Source organism: Puccinia triticina, chromosome 4A (genome assembly GCF_026914185.1).
Source record: "Puccinia triticina chromosome 4A, complete sequence".
NCBI classification, from domain to species: domain Eukaryota; kingdom Fungi; phylum Basidiomycota; class Pucciniomycetes; order Pucciniales; family Pucciniaceae; genus Puccinia; species Puccinia triticina.
The window spans coordinates 6,894,111-6,916,983 of record NC_070561.1 but is presented as its reverse complement, the minus strand read 5'-3'; the positions used below and the strand labels follow the sequence as shown (position 1 = coordinate 6,916,983).

The 22,873-nt window shown below is 45.8% G+C and overlaps 3 protein-coding genes across 3 annotated transcripts; 1 reads left to right on the top strand and 2 right to left on the bottom strand.

Moving 5' to 3' along the window:
* Positions 1-2,409: 2,409 nt before the first annotated feature.
* On the bottom strand, positions 2,410-2,616 carry PtA15_4A751 (uncharacterized protein; the record flags this gene model as incomplete). The annotated part of the gene is made up of 1 exon (XM_053168667.1): positions 2,410-2,616. The coding sequence occupies one exon, from the start codon at positions 2,614-2,616 to the stop codon at positions 2,410-2,412; it is 207 nt and encodes a 68-aa protein (XP_053019853.1).
* Positions 2,617-12,405: 9,789 nt separating this feature from the next.
* Positions 12,406-15,268, bottom strand: PtA15_4A750 (uncharacterized protein; the record flags this gene model as incomplete). The annotated part of the gene is made up of 4 exons (XM_053168666.1): positions 12,406-12,499; positions 14,240-14,312; positions 14,387-14,663; positions 15,179-15,268. The coding sequence occupies 4 exons, from the start codon at positions 15,266-15,268 to the stop codon at positions 12,406-12,408; spliced, it is 534 nt and encodes a 177-aa protein (XP_053019852.1).
* A 5,602-nt stretch (positions 15,269-20,870) lies between these two features.
* PtA15_4A749 (uncharacterized protein) lies at positions 20,871-22,321 on the top strand (the record flags this gene model as incomplete). The annotated part of the gene is made up of 6 exons (XM_053168664.1): positions 20,871-20,958; positions 21,045-21,205; positions 21,285-21,445; positions 21,534-21,699; positions 21,832-22,213; positions 22,284-22,321. 6 exons carry the CDS (start codon positions 20,871-20,873, stop codon positions 22,319-22,321), a joined length of 996 nt encoding a protein of 331 aa, XP_053019851.1.
* Between the last annotated feature and the right edge of the window lie 552 nt (positions 22,322-22,873).

Here is a 22,873-nt window from a genome sequence, read left to right as displayed (position 1 = left end):
TAATTGGGACATTCCCCGAGGGCTGCCGATGAAAGTTGCTGGTAAGATTATCCTTCTTGCGTTGAATGCTTTCTGATTTTCAAGGCCTCGAATAAGTTGTTTGTATTGGCTGGCCTTGAGTGCTGCTTGATTATTACGGATGAATTGAAGCCGCTGACGCTCGACACAGACGTACATGTCGACAACTAATTCTTGCAAAAGAGACCGGCCGCGGAGGATAGCTGAAAAATGGCCTGGCCGCTCGAATAGAAGATGGGCATACCATTCCAGGGAACCAACCTTCCTGTTGCGAACTGTATTCTATGTCAGCGAAGTTCAACTAAAAATCAAACAAAGTACGAACCTCGTTCAGTTGAGCATTTGTAAAGCTTGTGCCATTGCTGTTCGCCCCTTGGAAAGAAGAGCGGATAGCAAAGTGGAAAGTAAGAAGAGTGCATGTCGGAGATGGAGACCAATTTGTCGTCTTTCCGATGAAGGATAATATCCCTTTCTTTGACAATTTCTCCATCTCCCGATACTATAGCTGCGACTTCACTCATCGTTGGCTCGTTATACCTTTTCGGGTCGTCGCCCGGGCGCGAGATTCCTTTCAACTTCAATGTTTTTGCATTCGCTTCGTCGAGGATTTGTCGGGCTGATTTGAAGAGTTTGGCGTACGGGTTGTGATTATACATAAAGGACATGATGGTCGAAACAGTTGAAGGTAACAACCCAGGAACCCTCCCATTAGAAAAACCCAAACCTTCAGCTTTGCGAACTCGGAGTTCTGCTTCGTTGGTTCCGTGGTCGCCGACAACAAAAATTTGAGCAAATCCGGGGTTCAATTTGTCGACGGGTTCGATGCTCGAAATCAAGTGCGTCAAGTCACCTGACATCCTAAAAACATTAACGCCCATTGGTCCTTGAACTGATTGATCAATGTTGGCTCGTAAAGATGTAAACGATACCGCATTATTGTACATTCTTGTGAACTGCTGAAAATTGCGGGCGGCTGGAACCGAGTGTAAGCTCATGTATCGGAGGGGGCGTCAAAAAAACTTACAAGGAGTCGTCCCGGTGAATAGGGACTTCAAAGCATTGGGGTAGCACTTCGCCGCTTCATCAAAAATGGGCAATCTGACTTTGTTCTTGCCGCAACACATCGTGTAATTGATCAAAGATTTATGGCGGTCCCCAATCGAACATTCAGACGCCCAGTGGAGCGCTCCGCAGGAATTACAAGGCCGGTTGCATTCTCCAATGTTGAGAGGAAAAGTTGCGAAGCCGTAAGCTAAAATCTTTGATTCGCAATTGCGTGCAGGGTTAGTAACAATTTTTCCTTTTAATTCTACCATTGTTGTTTCATAAAAACGTATGAGTATCGCATGTGTCGATTTGGTTAAGTTCGATATCCAGATGGGAATTTGTGGATGATGTAAAATGTCGATTTCAGGTCGCTCTGCTGCCGGCCGCAAGTATGATTTAAACCAAGACACGATGTAGGCATCGGATACGCATTGGTGGATTTCTTGATCGTCAAAGAGCCTGTGGGTTTCGGCCCTTGGCCTAGTCAAAAACGATGAAACCAGACGCCCTTCAGGCATTGAATACGCAGTTGAGAACCTCTCTGTTGTCAAAGCGCCTTTGGGTTTGGACCCTAGGCCTAGGCAAAAATCAATACACAAGATACAGCCCCGGGCCCGCACGTCCTTGGTCGTAGCTGAAATAGGGCGCGAGTGTGGTTTAGCCCGATTCCTCATGACAATACGTAAAGACGTTGTAGAAATCCTTGCCTAGCATTGAACAGGTGGCAGGTGGGGAATCAAGCTAACAGACAGTCGCGTCTCAAGCTGCGCCGGAAAAGTGAACCGTGTTGGTAGGCAGCGTTAAGAATTTCCGTTCAAAGTTCCTCCTTTACATCCTAGTTATCAATCACGGGGGCGTCCCGTAGGCATTGGGGAGTTCGCACTACGTAACGGAAGTACATGGGGAATGGACGTCAATGTTGCCTGTGCCATCATTTTGAGGGTGAGGCATGGAATTGTTCAAAGTTTAGCGGCAATCGGTAACTCACCCCCGTCAACCAGACGCAGAACATTTACATTCATGCTGACTGTCGTCGGAACTCTCATCCTCTTCTTCCTAAGGGTTCAAGACTTTCTTAAATGCATTGCTCACAAAGTTGAATGTAACATGATTTCGTAGAGTAGAAAAGTGAAACTAATTTGAGAGTTACTGACTCGTCAAAAGCAGCGTGGGACGATGGAAGTACAAATAGCTAACGATTACCTGTAAAACGGTATGCGGGGGTTGCTCCGTAAGCTCAACTTGAATTGTTTGTCCTTTGAATTACCAAGAAAGTGGCCGGATTGGATGAAACAATAATGAAAGGACGCGGAAGGTGACACGGGACCCAGCTCACAAGACGATTCACAACTTTTTGAGACGTTTCGCGGCGTCCTTGAGGATTGCCTTGCGAGGTCGTCCTCGACCAGACTTTGGGCAATTGTCTTCATCGTCGTTGTCCGCCACTTCGGATGCGACTTCTTCGTCGATGTTGGGTTCTTCTTCGAATGGCTCCTCGGCCAATGCTTTTTGTTTTCCCTTGGGGTCTGAAGGACCCGCGTCTGGGGTCATTTGAATGAAAGTCCGTTTTGGTGGGGATAGAGAAGGGCTCGGTGAAAGAGACGGCGAGTCATCATTTCCTAGCTTTAATCTGAGGTTCGAAGTCAGTGTTTATATTCGACGGAAAAGGTTCAATCGAACTGACATATTTCGGCCTTTGCCGTGAGTACCGAGCTTAGTCGGCGACGATGATCCGGAGGCACGGCTTGGTTGGTGACCGCTTGTTATGCTACAGTTGTTGACCTGGTCGAAAATGATATTAGTGTCTGTCAGATAAAGGGAATCAGTTGAGCTTACAAGCACGATGGCTATTTTGTCATCAGTATCGAAGTCGACGAGTACGCCAGCAATCTTGCATTCACGGCCCACGACATAAAGCGAGTGGGTTTTGATGAAGTTCTTGGAGCCAGGGACCACGTACTTGACTTTGAAAGTCTTGTGACGTCGCTCCTGAGGTGCAATTGTTAGTCGGTATATATAAGTGGGCGCGAAGATGATCAGCTTACTTGGGCGTCCCAGTCGTTGTGTTCCATTGTGACTTCCAAACGACTCTCATTTCCATTCGTGACTTCGTCTCTTTTGATGACTAAACCCAAACCGATAATATTGGTTTTGTTGATGAACTCGAACCCTTCGGTGCCAATATCACGGATGCGTGAAACGGAGTGTTGGTTATAGGTTAGGACGGGAGTCTTGCCGTCGTTGGTAGCAATCAATTTGCCCGACATGTAATAGACGACGTTTGGAAGCAAGATATTGCTGAGAGCGGTGTTGGTGTTCAAAGTGACTTCAAAATCCCGAGGGGTCGAACCATCGAGGCCGCCGCATTGCACAAACAATTGAGTTGTTACATTGCCGTACTGATTTGCTCGGATGTTCTCTGGTACAGACTTTAGAAGCAGTCAGTACTAAAATTTAAAGAAAAATTAAAAGTCATACCTCGGCAAGAGGCTTGTAAAGGCTTGTTGTATGGACCGGGTGGTTGGGCGTTCTATTCAATGACATCGCGAACTGGAAACTGGATGAAGATGAAGTAGCGGAGGAGTAGAGGACAGCTCTTGGGGTTTGGTTGCTTGTTGTTAGTTGAGCTGGGAAGAGATGATGGTTTAGTTGTTTGTTGTTACTTAGAGCTGGAAAGAGATGATGGGCTTGAACTTGATTGGCAGGTTGGGGGTAAAGCGCCGGCTTTATAGTCGAGAGGATGGCACTTTTAGTCCACGGCAAGGCATTGCTTTCCGCTTTGATGAGCGCTCAGTCGGCGGACGTGGCGTATCCAGGCGAAGGTTTCGAAGTCCAACAACTGTTGCTTGAACCGTCAGCCGAGCATTAAGGGTTCCCAACCGGTGACGAGGGAGGAGGGACTCAATGCCCGGGCTTACTGTATGTAAGGGGACCAACTGTATGGTGACGAGATTGATGGCCACAGTGAAGGCGAGATTGACTCCTGGGCATCCGCAGATAGTGGAATTATAAGGGGTGGCAACGGGCGGAATGGGTTGGGCGAGGGGGAGAAAGCCGATTGGTAGGGTTCCTGGAGAAAAACAACTGGAGGGAATACAATAACCTTTTTGGGCGAACGGAGTGTTAATGCCGAGGCGTGGGTCCGAAGAAGTGTTGCAGGGAATGTAACGGTCGCAAGGGGCAGGCGAAGTTCCATTGGTCATAAGTATTCCCGAAGGGTCGCGAGTCCACATTGGAATTTGGCATGAGAGATACGCACGAGGTCAGTAGGGCAATGTGGTCTGCTAAGGGGCGGTAGAAGCGTCGTCGTGGAGTGGGACGGGTGATATGTCTTGGGATTGGGCGGGCGGTACAACCGAAGTGTTTCAGGAAGATGGAGGTCGTATCGAGGTAACCGGATGTGGAGTTGTCCAGATCGGGTAGGGTGGTGTGAGCATCGGAGGTGGTGGCAGGTGGGACTCGTGGGCGGTGGCTAGAGGATATAAGAAGGGATTGACGGCAACAATTTGAAATCCTTGGGCGAGCGTCCCCTGTTGCATCTGCGCAGGTTTGAATCGAGAACGGGAGAGGTTCCACCGTGAGTCAAACTATTAATGAAAGCGGAAGCTTCGACAACATCGTATTCGTCTTCGTCATCATCTGAGACTTTGGCTGAGACTAAGTGAGCTTCGGGATTGGCAGGACGTAAAGCGTCTCGTTCAGCAGCGGTTAAGTTGAAGCAACGCCACGCGGGGTGATAGGCCAAAGGGTTATGTTTTCCCGCTGAACAAGGATGAGCTGGTTTTGGCCTTTTGGGTTTCTCGGCCTTGGATTTATAAGCAGAGGCGGTGTCCTTTTCGATTTTTAAGTTGGACTCGGTCTTGGAAGTAGAAGCTATCGCTCGAGTTTCCTTCATATAGACGAGTTCTTGAAGTTTTCGAAGAGTGCGGCTTGGGAAGAAGATGATTGCTTCATTCATAATAATGTTGTCGACGACGTTCCAATAGTCCTTCGACAATTTAGCAAGAACCGAGATAGAAATGATGTCGTCGGGAATACCAAGTTGAACGATTGCAAAGTCTCTGATCATTTTCTGGCAGTCGACCAGATAGCTTTTAAGATCGCCGCCGTATTCGTAACGCATGAAGTTAAGCCAAATTCGAGCCTTATTGTTAATCGAGGCCGAAGCGTATCGATCGACAATTGCGTTCCAAATTTCATTTGGCTTTTCTTCGTTTTCAACAGTAACAACGGCTTCCAGGGCGATTTCGCTCAGGTGACTGATCAGAATATTCGCAGTCGTTTTCACTTTCTTCTTGGCCGGATTAGCCACTTCTCTCGAGCAGATTTCCCAAAGATCTTTGCTCTTGAGGTACGTTCTCATTCGAATTGACCACGACGGAAAGTTAAGGTCGTCGAGTTTACCGATCGAGGATCGGCTGGATTTATCTTCGACATCAACGTCCGACATATCGTGGTTGTTCCTGTTTCGAAGCTACCGTACTGATAATGTGATAAATTCAGACTAAAAGAAACAGGAACAAAGTAGAGATGAGAACACAATAGAACCTAAACCACCATACAACTAGGACTTTAAAGGCTAAGACAGGAAATAAAAGAGTTAGATAATTATGGTCAACAGGATAGATAAAAGAAAGAAGGATAAACCTAAGAGTTGAGCCGCCTAGACTAGTGACCTCGACGAGCAACCGTGCTTTGATTTGATGTTGTTTGACTAAATCGCCGGTTGGAAAGAGGTTGTCGAGATGAAGGAAAAGGGAATTGATCATGACCGACAACGAATCGAGGAGTAGCGGTCAACTGCTTCCGATTTGAAGTGTTCGCACTCATTGACGTCACTGAGAACCGTAGTCACAAGCCGTACCGCTGCGCGCCGTGCGCCTCAAAGCGCCGGCACATTCCAACACAAAACTACGCAAAACATTAAATACATATATAAATAATTGATTACTTAGCTTTGCGTAATTAATAAGTAAAATATTATAGAAGTTTCTGATTCTATGGGTAAAATAACCTAGGGTATCTTATAGAGATCGCCAAGTGGACCCGGGTAACCGCGGTGATTTTTGTGATATTCAGACACCCGTACCCATACACGGCACCCGCGGGCGGGTACCGGCGGTACTTTTTGCGGGTACGGCGGGTACTTGTGCTTTTTTTTATCCAACACCCTCACTCAATGACAGCTACAGACTGTTCATTGGGAGTGATGGTTCCTCCCGATGACCGGGCTCTGTCCCAGTCATCAGGAGTGATGGTTCCTCTCAATGACCGGGATAGACCCCGCTCATCGAGAGGCTTGTTTCCTCTTGATGACTGGGGTCTGTCCCAGTCATTGAGAGGAAACAACCCTCTCGATGAGCGGGTTCTTTCCCCGTCATTGAGAGGGTTGGTTCCTCACAATGACCGGGTTCTGTCATGGTCATCAAGAGGGTTGTTTCCTCTCGATGACCGGGTCCTGTCCCCGTCATTGAGAGGGTTGTTTCCTCTTGATGACCGGGATCTGTCCCGGTCATCGAGAGGGCTGATTACCCTTGATGACCGAGATCTGTCCGGGTCACCTAGAGGGTTCAATTCCTCTCAATGACCGGGGTCTGTCCCGGTCATTGAGGGGGTTGATTCCTCCCGATGACCAGGATCTGTCCCGGTCATCGAGGGAAAACAACCCTCCCGATGACCAGGACAGATCCCGGTCATTGGGAGGGCTGATTCTTCTTGATGCGGTCATCGAGAGGGCTGTACTATTCCTCTCAATGACCGGGGTCTGTCCCGGTCATCAAGAGGGCTGATTCCCCTTGATGACCAGGATCTGTCCCGGTCATCTCGAGGAATCAACCCCCTCAGTGACCGTAACAGCGGGTACCCGGGTGCCTGGAAGACCCGCCTGCCGCGGGTATTTTTGGCGGGTATCCGGGTACCTGGTGCTTTTTTGCCCAAAATCCCGCACCCGGACCCGTACACATACCCGACGCCATGTGGCGGGTACCCGCCCACGGGTGCCGGGTACCCGGGCGCGGGTCCACTTGGCAATCTCTAGTATCTCACTTACATGTACCCTTAATTATTATCCCTTCCTTGTGTAAACTAACTTCAAAGTTTACGCAAGTGCATCACGCCCCGCGTGAATGCACATGTGTGCATATATATATAAGTAAATATGTATACACCCATTTTCAGTGACGTGACTGAGGTGTTGTGTATAGTTTAAAAGATGGCTTTATTTGTTGTGTGGCGCATCCAAGCCCGCGTGCTCTGTTGCCCAGAGCTCAAGCCCGCGCGCATGGTGTACATATATGCATAATGCATAAACTAGCCCGCAACCAAAGCGCTCAGGCTACCAGTAAGTGAGAATGGGCCAGAATACGCCCCAATAGCAATATTACATGTATTATATGTCTTGTACACATGTAATTAATCACCAAAGAAGATTTAATTACCACATCATTCAATATAAAACATTCTAGACTGAAAAGGACTCTTGCAGCGTGCACAGGAGAGACTAGAAAGCGCCCCAGCCTCTCCCAAGCCTCACTATATGTAAATTACAACTGTAGTAAATATGTAGAAGGGGTCAAATGAAGTGGAGCATTTAATAAGCGCCTCCAGAACATGTATAAAGCACTGCTTGCACAGAAGCTAGTTCTAGTACCTTCTGTGGCACATCTCCACAGAAATGAGCGTCACAGAACCCCCAAACCAGCCCTGACGTGTAAGGCATTTGTAAAAACACGCAGAAACTCTGTAAATGGTCCTTGGCAACCCTTGTATCCAAGCCCCAAGGTTCCACGACCAACAGCGCCTTCTAGCGCAACCAAATTGCCTCAGAATGCGCCCACAAGTGTTCCCCTGTCCCCTGGGCGCCCCTGGAGGCCTGCCTAGGCTATAGAAAGGCCCTTTCTCCGCCCAAAAGGAGATTCCCCAGCTTGACATTACATAGTAGAATTTTTACCTGCCTTCAACAGCCTCAATAGCCTGTGATTTGCCAGGTAAAATACCTACTTTCGTGATTTTTAGCCCTAATTTCCGCCTTGGAGCTGTGCAGTAACCACCCTGCTCTCACGATTACCTCCTCTGAGCGCCTCCAACTGCCCAACTTCACCCCTGAAGAACCTCAAGTGACTCTAGGGTCTTATACTAGTAAGTTTAAGCCCCTTCTCTTGAGATTCTCCGCCATTTCTTTCTGGGATTTGAAACACCCCTGTTTACAGGCCCCATTTCTATATTCTAGAGGGATTAAACACCCCTGATTTATCAGGCTCCTCTCAAAATTAATAACATCAATTTGATTACGTCTAATTGGCCCAAATTGCCCTATTTTTACGCCATAATTCCCAACATTTACGTTGGAATTATCCCTTATGCCTTTGTCTTAGGTTTTATAACTCTAATCTTTTTGCTTTGCCCCACGTGTACCTAGAAGGATAATGTCCTTGGCATCATGTAGGCTGACAATTTGGGAGTTTTGGGGTCGTTCAAGGTACAAAATGAATCATTGAGGGCATTTGTTTATTTTAGTACCAATATCATGAAAGAAATCCCTCCCTGCGCTGAGATATGGTGGCAGAAACACCAAGAAACTACCAAATTAGTGATATTTGGCAACTAATCAGAGTGTAGCTGCTACATTTGGCGGGTTTGTGGCCATTCAAGGTACACAATGAATTTTTGAGGGCATTTGTTCATTTTGGTACCAAATCATGGAAGAACTCCCACACCGCCTTGAGATATAGTGGCAGAAACACCAAGAAACTACCAAATTAGTGGTATTTGGCAACTCATCACATTGTAGCTGCTACATTTGGGGGTTTTGTGGCCAGTCAAGGTACAAAATGAATCATTGAGGGAATTGAATTATTTTGATACCAATATCATGGAAGAACTCCCACCCTGCGCTGAGATATAGTGGCAGAAACACCAAGAAACTACCAAATTAGTGATATTTGGCAACCAATCACATTGTAGCTGCTACATTTGGCGGGTTTGTGGCAATTTAAGGTACACAATGAATTTTTGAGGGATTTGTTCATTTTGGTACCAATGTCATGGAAGAACTCCCACCCTGCACTGAGATATAGTGGCAGAAACACCAAGAAACTACCAAATTAGTGATATTTGGCAACTAATCAGATTGTAGCTGCTACATTTTGGGGTTTTGTGGTCAGTCAAGGTACAAAAGAAAATATTGAGCGCATTCAATTATTTTGGTACCAATATCATGGAAGAACTCCCACCCTGCGCTGAGATATAGTGGCAGAAACACCAAGAAACTACCAAATTAGTGATATTTGGCAACCAATCACATTGTAGCTGCTACATTTGGGGGTTTTGTGGTCACTCAAGGTACATAATCAATGTTTGAGGGCATGAGATTATTTTGGTACCAATATCATGGAAGAACTCCCATGCTGTGCTGACATATAGTGGGAGAAATACCAAGAAAATAACAAATTAGTGATATTTGGCAACTAGTCACATTGTAGCTGCTACATCTGGGGTTTTTGTGGCCTACAAAATGAATCATTGAGGGCATGTGAGTAATTGGTTCCAATATCATGGAATAATTCCCCCCCTGCGCTGAGATATAGGGGCAGAAACACCAAGAAACTACCAAATTAGTGTTATTTGGCAACCAATCACATTGTAGCTGCTTCATTTGGGGGTTTTGTGGACAGTCAAGGTGCAAAATGAAGATTTGAGGGCATTCTATTATTTTGGTACCAATATCATGGAATAACTCCCACACTGCGCTGAGATATAGTGGCAGAAACACCAAGAAATTACCAAATTAGTGATATTTGGCAACTAATCAGATTGTAGCTGCTACGTTTTTGGGTTTTGTGGTCATTCAAGGTACACAATGAGCCCTTGGGGGCATCTGATAATTTATATAACAACATCATGGAAGAACTCCCACTGCCTTGAGATATAGTGGCAGAAACACCAAGAAACTACCAAATTAGTGATATTTGGCAACCAATCACATTTTAGCTGCTAAATTTGGCGGTCTTGTGTCCATTCAAGGTACACAATGAGTCATTGAGGGCATTTAATTATTTTGGTACCAATATCATGAAAGAAATCCCACGCCGCCTTGAGATATAGTGGCAGAAACACCAAGAAACTACCAAATTAGTGATATTTGGCAACTGATCACATCGGGGGGTATCAAATATGAGAAATCCACAATTAGAAACCAGTAAATTAGCCAAAAAAGAAATTTTTCACCAGTGGATCCCAAAATTGGGTAGAAGAAGGACCAGCATGTTTTAAAAATGATGGGTTTTTTCAAACCAGTCAATTACATAATGGTGGATTTGGTCATATTTGATACCCCCTATTGTAGATGCTACATTTGGCGGTTTTGTGGCCATTCAAGGTACACAATGAATCTTTGAGGGCATTTGGAAATTTTGATACCAATATCATGGAAGACCTCCTACTGATCTGCGTTGAGATATAGTTGCAGAAACACCAAGAAACTAACAAAGTAGTGAGATTTGGCAACTGATCAGATTGTAGCTGTTATCTAAGTTTATTAAAACCACAGTTTCACCAAAAAAAAATTCAAGGGTTTCCCCTGTTTATAACAAATCACTAAAAAATAACATAGGTTCAATGCTAACAAATTACAAACAAGCAATAATAATACAACAATATTCTACACATCTAATATACATCAGGTTTGACTCATAACGATCCCCCAGCCTGTGACATGCCACAGGTAAAAAGGTCCCGGAGTTAACCCGCTCAGCCTGGCGCAAGTGCGTGGGGCAAAAGTCGGGGCTGGAAACCCCTCAGCCAATTGCAAGTGCAATTGGGAAGGGGGAGGATTTCCACCGTCCTCTGCAAATGCAGGGGAGGGCAAATCACCTGGGGCATAACCCTTGATGCAGATGATGCCCCCTTATATATTGATCAACAGGTCGTGATTGCAGAGCGCTTCCGCGTTGCATTGGCCCAGGATGGTCCGCAAAGCCACAATATTTTTGTGACGCCCGCCAGTGTGGTTGCTAGACAATAGCTGTGATATGTATGTCATATCCACTCAACCAGCCCCCGCCAGGCCGACAAAAAAACCGTCCACCCTTACAACCAAGCCATCACAACGACCATTCACCATTAACTGCTGATGGCCAGTTGGGAAGGTGCCTATGTATGTATTCTCGATGGTCCCGAGTCTGTCCCGGGTCAGGGTACAGATATTCATGTTGTGAGGATGGCGGTGGAGCAGCATATGGTACCACAAGGCCAGGAACGGCTCGGCAGACTCGCCTTCAACACCCGCTATCACTCCTTATTTGTTGACCTCTGCCTCTCCCTCGCCCTCGTCTGGCACTCGCTCCACACCCTCTCCCCCGCCCGTCTCCCGGCTCTACCCACTCACTACACCAAAAGCACCCATCACCCATCCCACTCGTCCTCACCCTGCCAGCGTTGGAAACGCTATCAACCAGTTCATCTTCTAACAAACCGTTCATGCACATCATGGCCCAAAACAACAGCTTCAAGACGGGTGGACAAACAGGCGCCTGATAACCTATACATGGCGCGAAGGGCTGCGCTTTGTCGACCTTGGCCTTGCCGCCGGCCTCGCCTGGCTCCCCCCCGTCTCTTGTCAACATTTGAAGCAAAGGTTTGATCACCGCGGCCATCCAAGAAGCCCGCAGCGTTTGCGGGTTCAGCTTGAGAATCAATATTGATTTCAGAGATGAGAAAGAAGCTAAGGAAGCTATCAAGCACGGGGCAGACGTGATCATGTTTGATAACGTCATTCTGAATCAAAATGTCTGCTTTTCTTACTTTAGTTCACCCCCAAGAACTTCAAGACCTCCGCTTGATCTTTGAAACAAGCCTTCCAAGGCACCAAAAGTGATCCTATGCCTTTGAGCAGGACATCTTGGCCTTCTTGCGGATCACCGCTGCCGAACCAGAGCGTTTGTTGATCTTTTTCAGTACGCGTAAGCAACCCTTTTTATTCATGAGGGGGAGCGGTTTTTTTTTGCTGATCATTGGACTTCTAGATATGCACAGGTTTTGATGTCTGCCAACATAACAAGAAGGATATATTGCGGCATGGGAAGAAGCTGCACACGAGGTTCTTCCACCGATCTGGGCAAGACATCAGTCGCTTCTTGGAGGCCCATTCTCGAGCTCGGCTGATATTGGGGCTTGAGGGGAAGGGGGCTTCAGCGCGCGAGCTTTGACGGTGAGCACATGCTTGGGCTGATAGGTTGTGTGGGAGGGCACGCCAGGAGGGAGGCGGCAGCTGCTGGACCGACTGATCTGGCTGTGCAACTGGTGGACTCGAGGCGACGGGGCCTTACCAAAGGGACTGAGAAGCTACCTGGCAGAGACGCGGCTCATCTTCGAGGCCGTCAACAGCTTTAGCCAGGCCCAGAGCGCGCTCACAACCGTTTCCCAACGGGAGCAGAAGCTGCGGCTGAACCAGCAGAACCTCAGCCTCCTTGGAACCTGCTCACCCCACGAACCCAGCCGTAGCCACAACCGTACCAGTGATTCGATTTGGCTCCCTTCTAGCCCCACTAAAACCAATCCCTTTCCCCCAAGGCCCGCCGCTGGCAGGGTTGTGGGTTGCTGTAAAAAGTTTATAACAAACCAATCCCAACTGAGTCTAAGCTGGACAAGATAATTTTGTCTCCAATCAGTGGGGGAATGAAAGGCAGTGAATTTTCCTAGCCAACAGTATTGTGAGGGTTTTTTGGTGACTGAACCATAAAACTTTTCAAAATCCTCCTAGCAGTCAGTATTTGACATGTCAGACTCAGTACATCATACTTCTGTTGAGGAGATATTGGAACTTGAAGGGTGAAGAATTTTTGTAACTTTGGCAGCAGATTCAATTGACTCTGCAACCTTAGCTGTAGAAGATGTATGGTGTTTTGCTTATTTGTTGGAAATCAAGAGTCCTGTGCCCAAGTGAAAATGATCATGATGATCTTTATTTCACAATGCAAGGTAAAAAAAATAATAAAATTGTAATCATGGAATGCCAGGATTTGGGCACAGCAACAGGACCATCTGTCCAAGAATTTTACAAAGCACGATATGTAGGAGGGATAGAGGTGCATGTAGGAGGGATAGTGATGCACTGGCGGTGAACTGGACACTTGAAAGTGCGGCGGCGTAGCCGCCCTGAACTCTAGTATACTATGGTTAAACAGTGCTTTCATTTTCACCCATCTTTCAATTCAGGAATAACATCAACTCTTGATTACCCTTACCTTTCTGTAGGTAAAACCATGAACCCAAGTTGAGTTATTCCTTGGATGCCTAGCAACACCCTGCGTTGATCTGGATGCGCCTTCATTGAGCAAGCCTCTCAGTCAAGATTACTGATAAATTGAAACCTTTTACAGGTCTTTCCACAAAACCATTGGCCTTGGCACTTTACACTATCATCTTGCTAGTAACAATCCTCTCCGACACAGTTAGTTACCTACAGGCTGACATAATCCAAGTTTATTAAAGACACAGATTTTCCACAATTAAAAAAGCATAAGATCAAGGGTTCCCCCTACAAATACACAAAAAAAAAAAAAAGCAAGGTTTTCCTCAGGTTACAAAAAGGCAAAAAAGACCACAAATTTCCCTCCCAAATAACACAAAAAAAGTGATCTTATGATAACCTCAACCAGCCTTCCAACATTGGCAAAGCCTTGCCCACAGGCGCAACACCCATCCCGCGTCAAGCGCACGGGTCAAAAGTGATGGACTTGAAGGCCCCCGGCCCGCAGCAAAGGCTGGAGACCAGTGGGGGGCCCACTCTTTGGCCCCTCAAACTGCGCAAGTGCAACAGCGGAGGGGGTGAGGACAAACCGCACGCTGGAAGTACAGCGGCAGAGGACGCCCTGGGGGATAAACAAGCAATTCAACAGCCTCTTTTTATAGACAATCCGGCACTACTTTGCCCAGCCCTCAAGATCCACCAGACTCCACCAGCGCACTTGACCGCCACATTCTTCCTGCCTTGACAACTACGCCACCGCCACGCCCCTCCCATCCCTCTGACCTGCGCGACAAGCGTTGATGGTCTAGGCGTTGCCAACAAGACCCTTGTCATTGTGTCAGACTAGGTGGCTCTTATCACGATTACTCAACGTGGCCAGCTAATCTTATGCGAGTTGTAAAATACCTTGCTATCATAATGACGCACTTGGCTTGATAAATCAAAAGGTCGTGGTAGTGTTCGTTGATGGCCATCTCAAGATCGAGCCCGATGAACTCGGCTGTACACACACACACACCCATCAGTCTCTCTCACAGAGTGTAGGGGCCAGAGGGGGGACTCAACTTATGTGACGATAGGTGTTTGAGTTCTCGGCCCGAAAGACGGGGCCGATCTCGTAGACGCGCTCAAAGTCGGCGGCGATGGCCATCTGCTTGGCCAACTGGGGCGACTGGGCCAGGAAGGCGGTCTGCTCGAAGTAGCCCAGCTTGAAGACGCTCGCGCCGTACTCCGTCGCCGCGCCCTGGATCTTGGGCGTGTGGATCTCGATGAACCCTTCGTCGTCTAGGAAGCGGCGGAACAGGTTGCATACGCGCGATTGCACCCTGAAGATCGCTTGGTTGACCGGTGTCTGGGGCGGGGACCATCTTGGTCAGCTCAGTCGTGTTTTTTTTTTTTTTTTGGCTTATAACTTACTCGGAGGTCGAGGACTCTGTTATCCAAGCGGGTATTGGTGCCGACGGTCACAAACTGTTCGCCCTCCTTGGGGAGCAGGTCGACGGGCCGGCTGGCGTCTTTGAGCAGGAAGGGCAGCTTAGCGGGGGCCTCGGCGAGCAGGAAAATCTGCAGTGCTTTTCCCCAAACTGATACTAATCCGTAAGCTTTCGAAGATTGCTCTCAAACTCAACCGCTACACCCACAAGTTCATCCCACCTTATCTACAAAAGCAGATTACTGTAGAATGGAAGCGGATGAGGTATATCTGACTGGTAAGCAATCACCCATCCCCCATGAGTTTCGCTAAAAGAGGACACACTGACACGAGATCGGTGGCCTCCAGACAACTAAAACCTCATGAACATGTGTATCAAGTCGTGGGTCTTGGGCGAAGTGCTGTACTTTCAACCTCCAAACAGGCGGCCGCACCTTCTCGCCTTCGACTCGACGGATCTCTATTTGCCAATCTGATGGTTGAGGATCAGACTTAGAATGCCATGTCTCAGGATTCTTCAGCATCACTAGATATATTTCCTTTTTCAAACTATTTTTTGGGAGCATGAGACTAATTCACCGGTGAACCATATGACATTCCATATCAGCAGCTGTATTGGAAGCAACCTGGATAGCGGTCTGGTGGCAATTGACAAACTGCTTGTCCGATCTTTGGGAGTAGCAGTAGTTGCAGGAAGAGTAACAAGCTTCCGCTTCCAATTGGCTGGATCAACTCCCTCGTATCTGCCCTCCTCCGGCATCAGATGCCCAAGCGCGCCCACAGCTTGATCGAGTCCCTCGCCGACCGCCTCGTCTCAAAAATCTCCACCCTCAGCCACTTCCTCAACTCAAACTTCCGCTTCTAGCACCCCGTCATTGACTAGGTCCTCGCCCACCTCAAACGCTTTGAGGACATACACGTCAAGCCCGACATCTTCAGCTTCACAATCCTTCACAACATCCTCCTCAAACTTGGCTGCGGTCAGCACACCATTGATAAATTCATTGATGAACCATGCTGGATTCAAACGCAACATCATCACTTACGGCTCTATCATCCATAATATTTGTCAGCGACCGATACTCCTGGAAGGAAGGAAAAAGGACGAAGTGAGTGAGAGCAATGCAGCTTATTGGGTGGCTGAACAGGCGGAAGAAGCTCAGCCAAGTATTTATAATGCGTTTCTCAACACGCTCTTTGACACCTGCCAGTTCGAGAGTGGCATGCAAGTCAGTCCACAGAGTCCTCCAGCCACCAAGCCCGGCGGCGGCAGCCCCACCTCATTCCTTGGGCTTTACACCCAAGGAATCCAGCCCTTCAATCCCTTCATGTCATCTTCTTGGCCTTTGGATGGCTCAACTTTGCCTAGACCGGATGGTATTTGACCATGTACCAGCAGATACAACGACGGCAAGCCTCATCAGCTTTGCCCTTGACCTTGAAATGGGAAGATTTACTTCTTTGGACTCGTGCAACAGTGGGGGCGAGACGCGGACCCCGTATCGGCCTCCTTCCACAGGTTGACCCCCGACACATCCGCCAGACTTGATCCAAAAACTTCAGAAACTATGATCTCCAGCTCAAGCAGTGGTATGGCTGGCCATTGGGGACAGGGTGAGCCCTGTTTCAGTAGGCCGACTCTTCTTGATCTATCTTTATTTAATCTTGGTTTTCTGTTTTCTCTTTTCTTTTTTTTGCATTTGTATATAAGGCCAGCTGGCTGGGTCTTGACTGTGCTCACCAGTCAGCTCATCTATCTTTTTTTCTTTACACCCCTTCACATGAATTGTTATTTGCATTCCATGCCTTATTAGTCAATTTACTGTTGACTTAAATTTGACTCCATTGAAGGTTGCAAAAATCTTGGTGGTTAGATCTGGGCATTTTTGGACCAAAATTTGACAAGTCAGAAAGAGATATGGCAATAATGCTTGGAAATTTGAGGTGATACATGAAGATAGCTTGATTGTGCCTGATGCAAGTCTTTGATCAGTGGAAATCCAGGTCCACACAGATGGACTCTCATGTTGTGTCAATTCAACATCATTACAAGCAGTAGAGCCACCTTGTAAACATCCTTGATGAAACTGGTGGTAAGGGTTCCATTGATCTGAACTGTGTGGCCTGCAATCCTCCATGGGTTCTTTCACTTTCAGTACTGGGAGGAAATGGGGTTTGAAGTGAGTTGCAAGAGAAAGATGAAGACAACAATCAGCTTGTAACAGATTTCCAATAACATCAAAAGAGGATGATTTATTCTGGGATTTGAGTTATGCCAGAAGATTGGACTGAATGGTTTTTGAGTTCTGGTTTTTGTAACAGGTGTTTGGGTTGGAGATTGGAGATTGGAGAAATTGATGAATAGATTAGCATCTTTAAAATGTAAGGTGTGTTGTACCACATTATGGAGATGTTAAGTTTGAGGAATTATGATACCACAATATGGGCAAATTGATTCCCTGGGTGGATTAAGCAATTGATTTTACTGGTGGGCCTTGATGAGTGAGGTGCAAGTGGGTCTGATACACACAGCTGTGATCATGAGGCAGGTTTCCAGATCTGAGGAGGGTGGGGGTGGCCCTGTGGGGCCGTATACAGGGTTGGCCACTTCAAGGATATTATCATTGCAGCAGTGGAGCCGCCTTACTCTCTAGTTTCTCTTATATCTCATGAAGTTCACCATGAGCTGACTTTAAGAAATTTACCTGAGATCCTCCTAATTCTCACATTATTCTTTAATGCCACCCCAAAATCTAGTCTCAAAGGGCTGACTATCCATTCAAATTAGAAGAGAAGGCGGTTTAAAAAAGTGAGGAAGATCAATCAAAGAAAAAGGATGAAAGATCAAGCAAAAAATAAAGGCAAGAGAAAACATCAGATGGGCAAGAGAGGAAAAACCAAAGAAATTTTAATTTTGAAGAGGACAAAAAGAGTGATTTGGGTTGAAGAGTATTGAAAATGATCACACTGGGGAAGCTTTTTTGTCTATCTTGCTGGTTTTACTGTGGAGCAAGCAAATTTTAGTCAGCTTGTATCATAAGAAGAAAAAATCCTCATATGAATATGACATTCATTCACACCTACCTGTAATTAGACAGATAACTAAAAAAACCTACATTCTTCTTCTCAGGACATATAAATAGCTGAGTGAGATTGAATACTGGCTTGAAGTAGTTTGAGCTGCTCAGAATTTTTGAGGAGATAAGATCTCCATGGAAAGATTCCCATTCCATGCATCTTGGGAAAATCTGTGAGCATAAAATCCAGATGATTCCTACTCAGTTCAGTCCTGTTTGCAATCCGGATCAAGCATGAAATGAAAACTTGTTGATTCAAGAAAACCTCAAGAAATTTCCCTGGATTGCATTTTGAGTAATAAGAGAGCATAACTTCTACTGCAGCCTTTGTCACCATGTTCATTTTCTTGTCTTTGTTTTCCATGATGTCAAAGTTGAATGCTTCTAGGATCCTCTTTTGAGTGGGATTATTTCTCATAGAGCGGGGAGTATTATGGTAGAATGTATTTGTCTGGGGATTATCTGAGCAAGTTAGAAGGGAGTAAAACTCATTTTGAAGCCCAGTTTGCTCATTCAAAAAAACATCATCATTTGCATGGTACCCCAGGCTGTACATCAACTTGCAATTTATATGCCAAAGATTCTCAAGAAAGTTGTTTATTTCATGATTATACTGATAAAAGGACATACATTGAGGGCATGAATATTTTGCACTTCTGATCTTCATTGTCTCTGATTGTCCCCAGTAACTCAGTTTTGATCTAATTGATTTATCTATCTTCAAATCTGACAATTTGATATGTTTTTCATACTGGAAACCAAATCTTGAAATGGTTTGCCAGCTGGTTACCAAGAATTTTTCAAAAAGATTACAATCAATTTTAATATCAAAGAATGTTTTTGGGTTTCCAATATTATGTTCAGTTGGGTTACTTTCACTTGGTATTTCCTTCACCTTTGCTGAAATGACAATTTTTTTCCTTGTAAAATCAAATGGGAAATATGGATCATTTTCTTGAGTAATGTGTAATTGTTGATTCCATTCCTGATTCCATGGAAAGAAGTTGATTCTCTTTATATTTTGTTGAAAGGATCCCAAAGCCTTTTTGTATGAAGGGCGCTGTAGATGCCAATATTGTAAATTTTGTAGCCATGAAAGGAAATTTTCATCTGCATCCTTGAACAGGAATTTCCACTTTCTTCTCCTTGCTGTATGAAATCCAGAGATAATAAATTCATCCTGTTCAGGCTTATAGTAAGAAGCCATAATGTTAACCACAGCTTGAGACATTAGAATTTGATTGGGACAGACTGATCCAAGTAAGATTTTATTGTCAGGCTTTGAAACATTATGGGTTGGATGTGTATATTTTGCAGAAAGTGCCCTGACAATGAGACTTGTAATGGAACTTGCAGAACTGTTTGGTTTTCTTGATTTGGAAAATAGATTCAAAACATGTTGGTGTAATTTCATTTGTTCATGGTAGTAGTCCTCATCTCCTGCATTGAGGCTTCTCAGAAACTCACCATTTACACACCACAGAAGATGGGCAAATTCTTTGAAGCTGTTGCATGAGCTTGGATCTGTCAATTCCTCTATTGGAACCACCACTTCATTTTGCATCAATGGATAGACATAGAAAGCAAGAGATCTGATGAAGCTTGCAATTTCTTCCCTATTATGATCTAAAATTTCTGTGTAAATTGAATTTGGTATTCCCAGCTTCATTGTGTAGATCCATGCCCAGATCACCTCAAGCTGTACATGTTCAAAAATCACTTCATCCTTAGGTGAATAAATGTTGTTGTGCTTTTCCATTGCTTTGCCTGTTTCTTTCTGGGAATTTTCTCTGTTATAATCATGTTTGATTAGACCTTTGCCTTTGTTGATATTCCCTTCCCCATTTTTTTCATTAGCCTTGAGTTTGGCCTGTGTTTGGAACCCCTCGGTTGTGGATTTGAGTAATATTTCTGACATATCAGGGGTTGATACAGTATTAATATCTGTTTTAATGACGGAAAGAAGGGATTCTTGTGATTCTGGTTTGCTTGCCTGAGTTTCCAAGCCGGGGCTTTCAAATTTGGCTTTGGGATGGCTACCTGCAAGAAATTTCAAAACAGATAATTCAGCCAAGTTCTTTCAGACTTATCTTAAAAGAGAACATGTGTTTCAATCTGTATCCCCTGAAGATTGTGTTTTAGAGACAAGATTAAGAAAATTTCTTTATCTGTTTTTGTGGGAAATGTAGACCTGCTCCAGGGAAGATCTGGTTCCTTCAGGTTTACAGATCTCAAGGCATATGAATGAGGAAAAGAAAAATAATTATGCTGACTTAGACTCAAGCTTAAGTTTAACCAATCTTGATCAGGATCTTTTTTCTCTATTTTCACATCAGTCCAGTCATGGCCCGCCCAATTCACTTTTGTTTTTTTGTGTAGATGATATGAATTACACTTTTCATCTGGATGAGTTTGGAGGAAATTCGTTGGTTCATATGGAAAGGTTCTCTTGTTGGAGCTACCTTAATCCTCAGGGATGTAATTTATCAAAAGGTCCATATAATTCCAAATCCAAACATTGAGTTGTCAGCATTCATTCTTTTTGGGGTGCCTTGGCTAAGTTTGCAGAAAGTTGTTCTTATGATCCTATTATGGAATACTCACCTAGGAAGTCAATTTCATTTTTCATCTCTTCTCCAGTGCTGTGATCCAAAATACCTCTGCGATTAATCCTATGATGAGCTGATGGTTGAACCAATTTGTTGTTTGATCTATTTAAATATGTAAATTCATCATCCTAATTCAGCAAGATTTCAACCTAGTATAGGTGCCTTGAATTTTTTTAGATCACTCAACCCAGCAATTGCCATAGTCTTATCCGTGGGAGTTAGTGCATCGGTAGATGATGGCAACAGCTTGAACAAAGCCCCCTTGATTGTCAGTGTGAAGAAATTGATAGCTACTGATTTTTTCATATTTTCTTTATCTTTCCAGAAAATAATGGTTTGAATTGGCGGTGGTGGGTTGGAAGCAGGAAAAGGTGTTAATGCCCTGACTGGGAGAGCATCTCTGCGCAAAAATTAAGGTGTTGTGGCTGCAGATTGAGGGAATGTCCTCCATTGTTAGATATTTAGACCGGTTCCTCATAGCTTTTGCCAAACGCGCCTCAACGACAGAGGTTTTTCAAGACCTCGCAAGTAACACACGGTCGCAGTGACACGTATCTTTTTTGTAAATAAAACTGTTTACTGCTTTGGCCAGACTTGTTCCGTCAATTTGAAAGGGGGCCTAGCTAGGCCCAGCGAATGCGAAGCAGTGGCCGACGACTGCGGGAGGACCGAAGGAGGCCGCCAACATCGACTGCCGAGAAAAGTACCGAACAAACCCTCACCGAACCCGATGGCAACAAACGAAGAGACCAACGCTAACGCTTTGGTGACCCAGGTCAGAAGCATTCTGCGTCTGGTGGTATTTTCAAGTGGTCGACAGGGCTGATATTTCTTTTCGAAACGGAACGAGGCAGACGTGGTCGAGTCCACCGGAAAGACCAGAGGCGATCCAGGTCTTGATCTTGGGCGTCGAAAGATACGACCCAACTCAAGTTCAGGTGCTCGAGGACTACCTGACCCAGCAATGCAATCAGGCCTTCTACGACCCCTTGGCGAACTTCGCCACCTTAAAACTGTCCGCGCTCCTCCCCTCCGCCTACATCGCAAAATAATTAAGTAAAATTTGCTTACTCTGTGATTCTCTTTGTTGTCGAAATATACAGGTATCAATTTAACCCTGATCTGGTCCCCTTGGCCGCTGAGGACCCAAGCAATCCCATCGAAGCTATCCATGACTCGATCACTATCAAGATCCTTCTCTTGAGTATCGTGCATCGACCGTTCGATAGTGACTTTAACTTATGTTTAAGTCTATGTGGCGATAGAATGGTAAGTCTCGTCAAAAATTTCATCCAATTCGTTGAAGAACATTTTTTTTGATGTCGATTTGGGAAAAGGAGTAATTGTGCTAATGCAAATGGTTTTCCTCCGTGCGGAACCGCGTGACCATGGGGAAAACAGTCGAGTTTGCTGACGCCCCAGGCGACATTAAACCTGATTGAACTACTATCGAAGCTATCGCGAACGTTGCAGACACGGCAGTTCATGAAGTTCTGGGCAGATCTCAAGTCAGAAGAGTATGAGCCCTTGGGCCCAGTGGTAGGCAGCATTGGCCAATTTGCGGAGCTGGTCCGACGAGCAATCGGCCGCAGCGTCGCCAGCTGCTTCCGGTCCATCGACCGCACCAGGCTTGCCGCCTACCTCGACCTCAAGGATCCCGCCCTCCTCCAGGACTGGGTCCAAACTCAGGCTTGGTCCTTCGACGGTGACAAGGTTGTGATCCCTAACAACTCCGATAATTGTCCCGTCACAGTTGTCATTAAGGAAAACACTACCATCGACGGTTCGTTCTCTCCTCTCCCCCATAACCCTTCCTCTTCTCTTGCTTACTGTCTTCTCCCCCTCTTTGCTAGATTTGCAACAATTCATCACCAAATCCATCGTTTGTTAAGCCTCTTCTCCACCACCGGGGCTTTCATATTGGCCCACTCACATGCATACCTACACACATAGAGACGAAAATCCGATTTTTCTCTTACCTTTTTCTCCCCATGTAAACTGCCGAAATGTGGGACTTGAGGGAATCCTAAATGAGGGATATGGGACCCCCAGGAAAATTTGCTGAACCGCCAACGTGAGGCCAGCAGAGAGACTCTTGTCACATGGCATATTAGTTGGTTTTGCCCAATGTATGCACAATGGCTTGTGAGCGTCAAGATACTCAAGGCAAGGGTGAATGAGAAACATACTGCAGATGCTTTATGGTAAATGAGTCGGGTGGGACTACGCAAGCACCCGTTCGAGAGAGCGTCGCGATGGTTGCTAGGGTTTAGATTGTACGGTTGTCTTTGCATGAGAGAACAGCTTTGGGTATGTAGAACCAGTTGTAAATGGCTCGATGTCTTTTGCCGCTGGGACTCGAGAATCAAGTGGGAACCGTGGGCAGGAGCTTGCACATGCTGCAAGCCGGACGCTACAGTTTCATGCCTTGCAGTCACTGCAG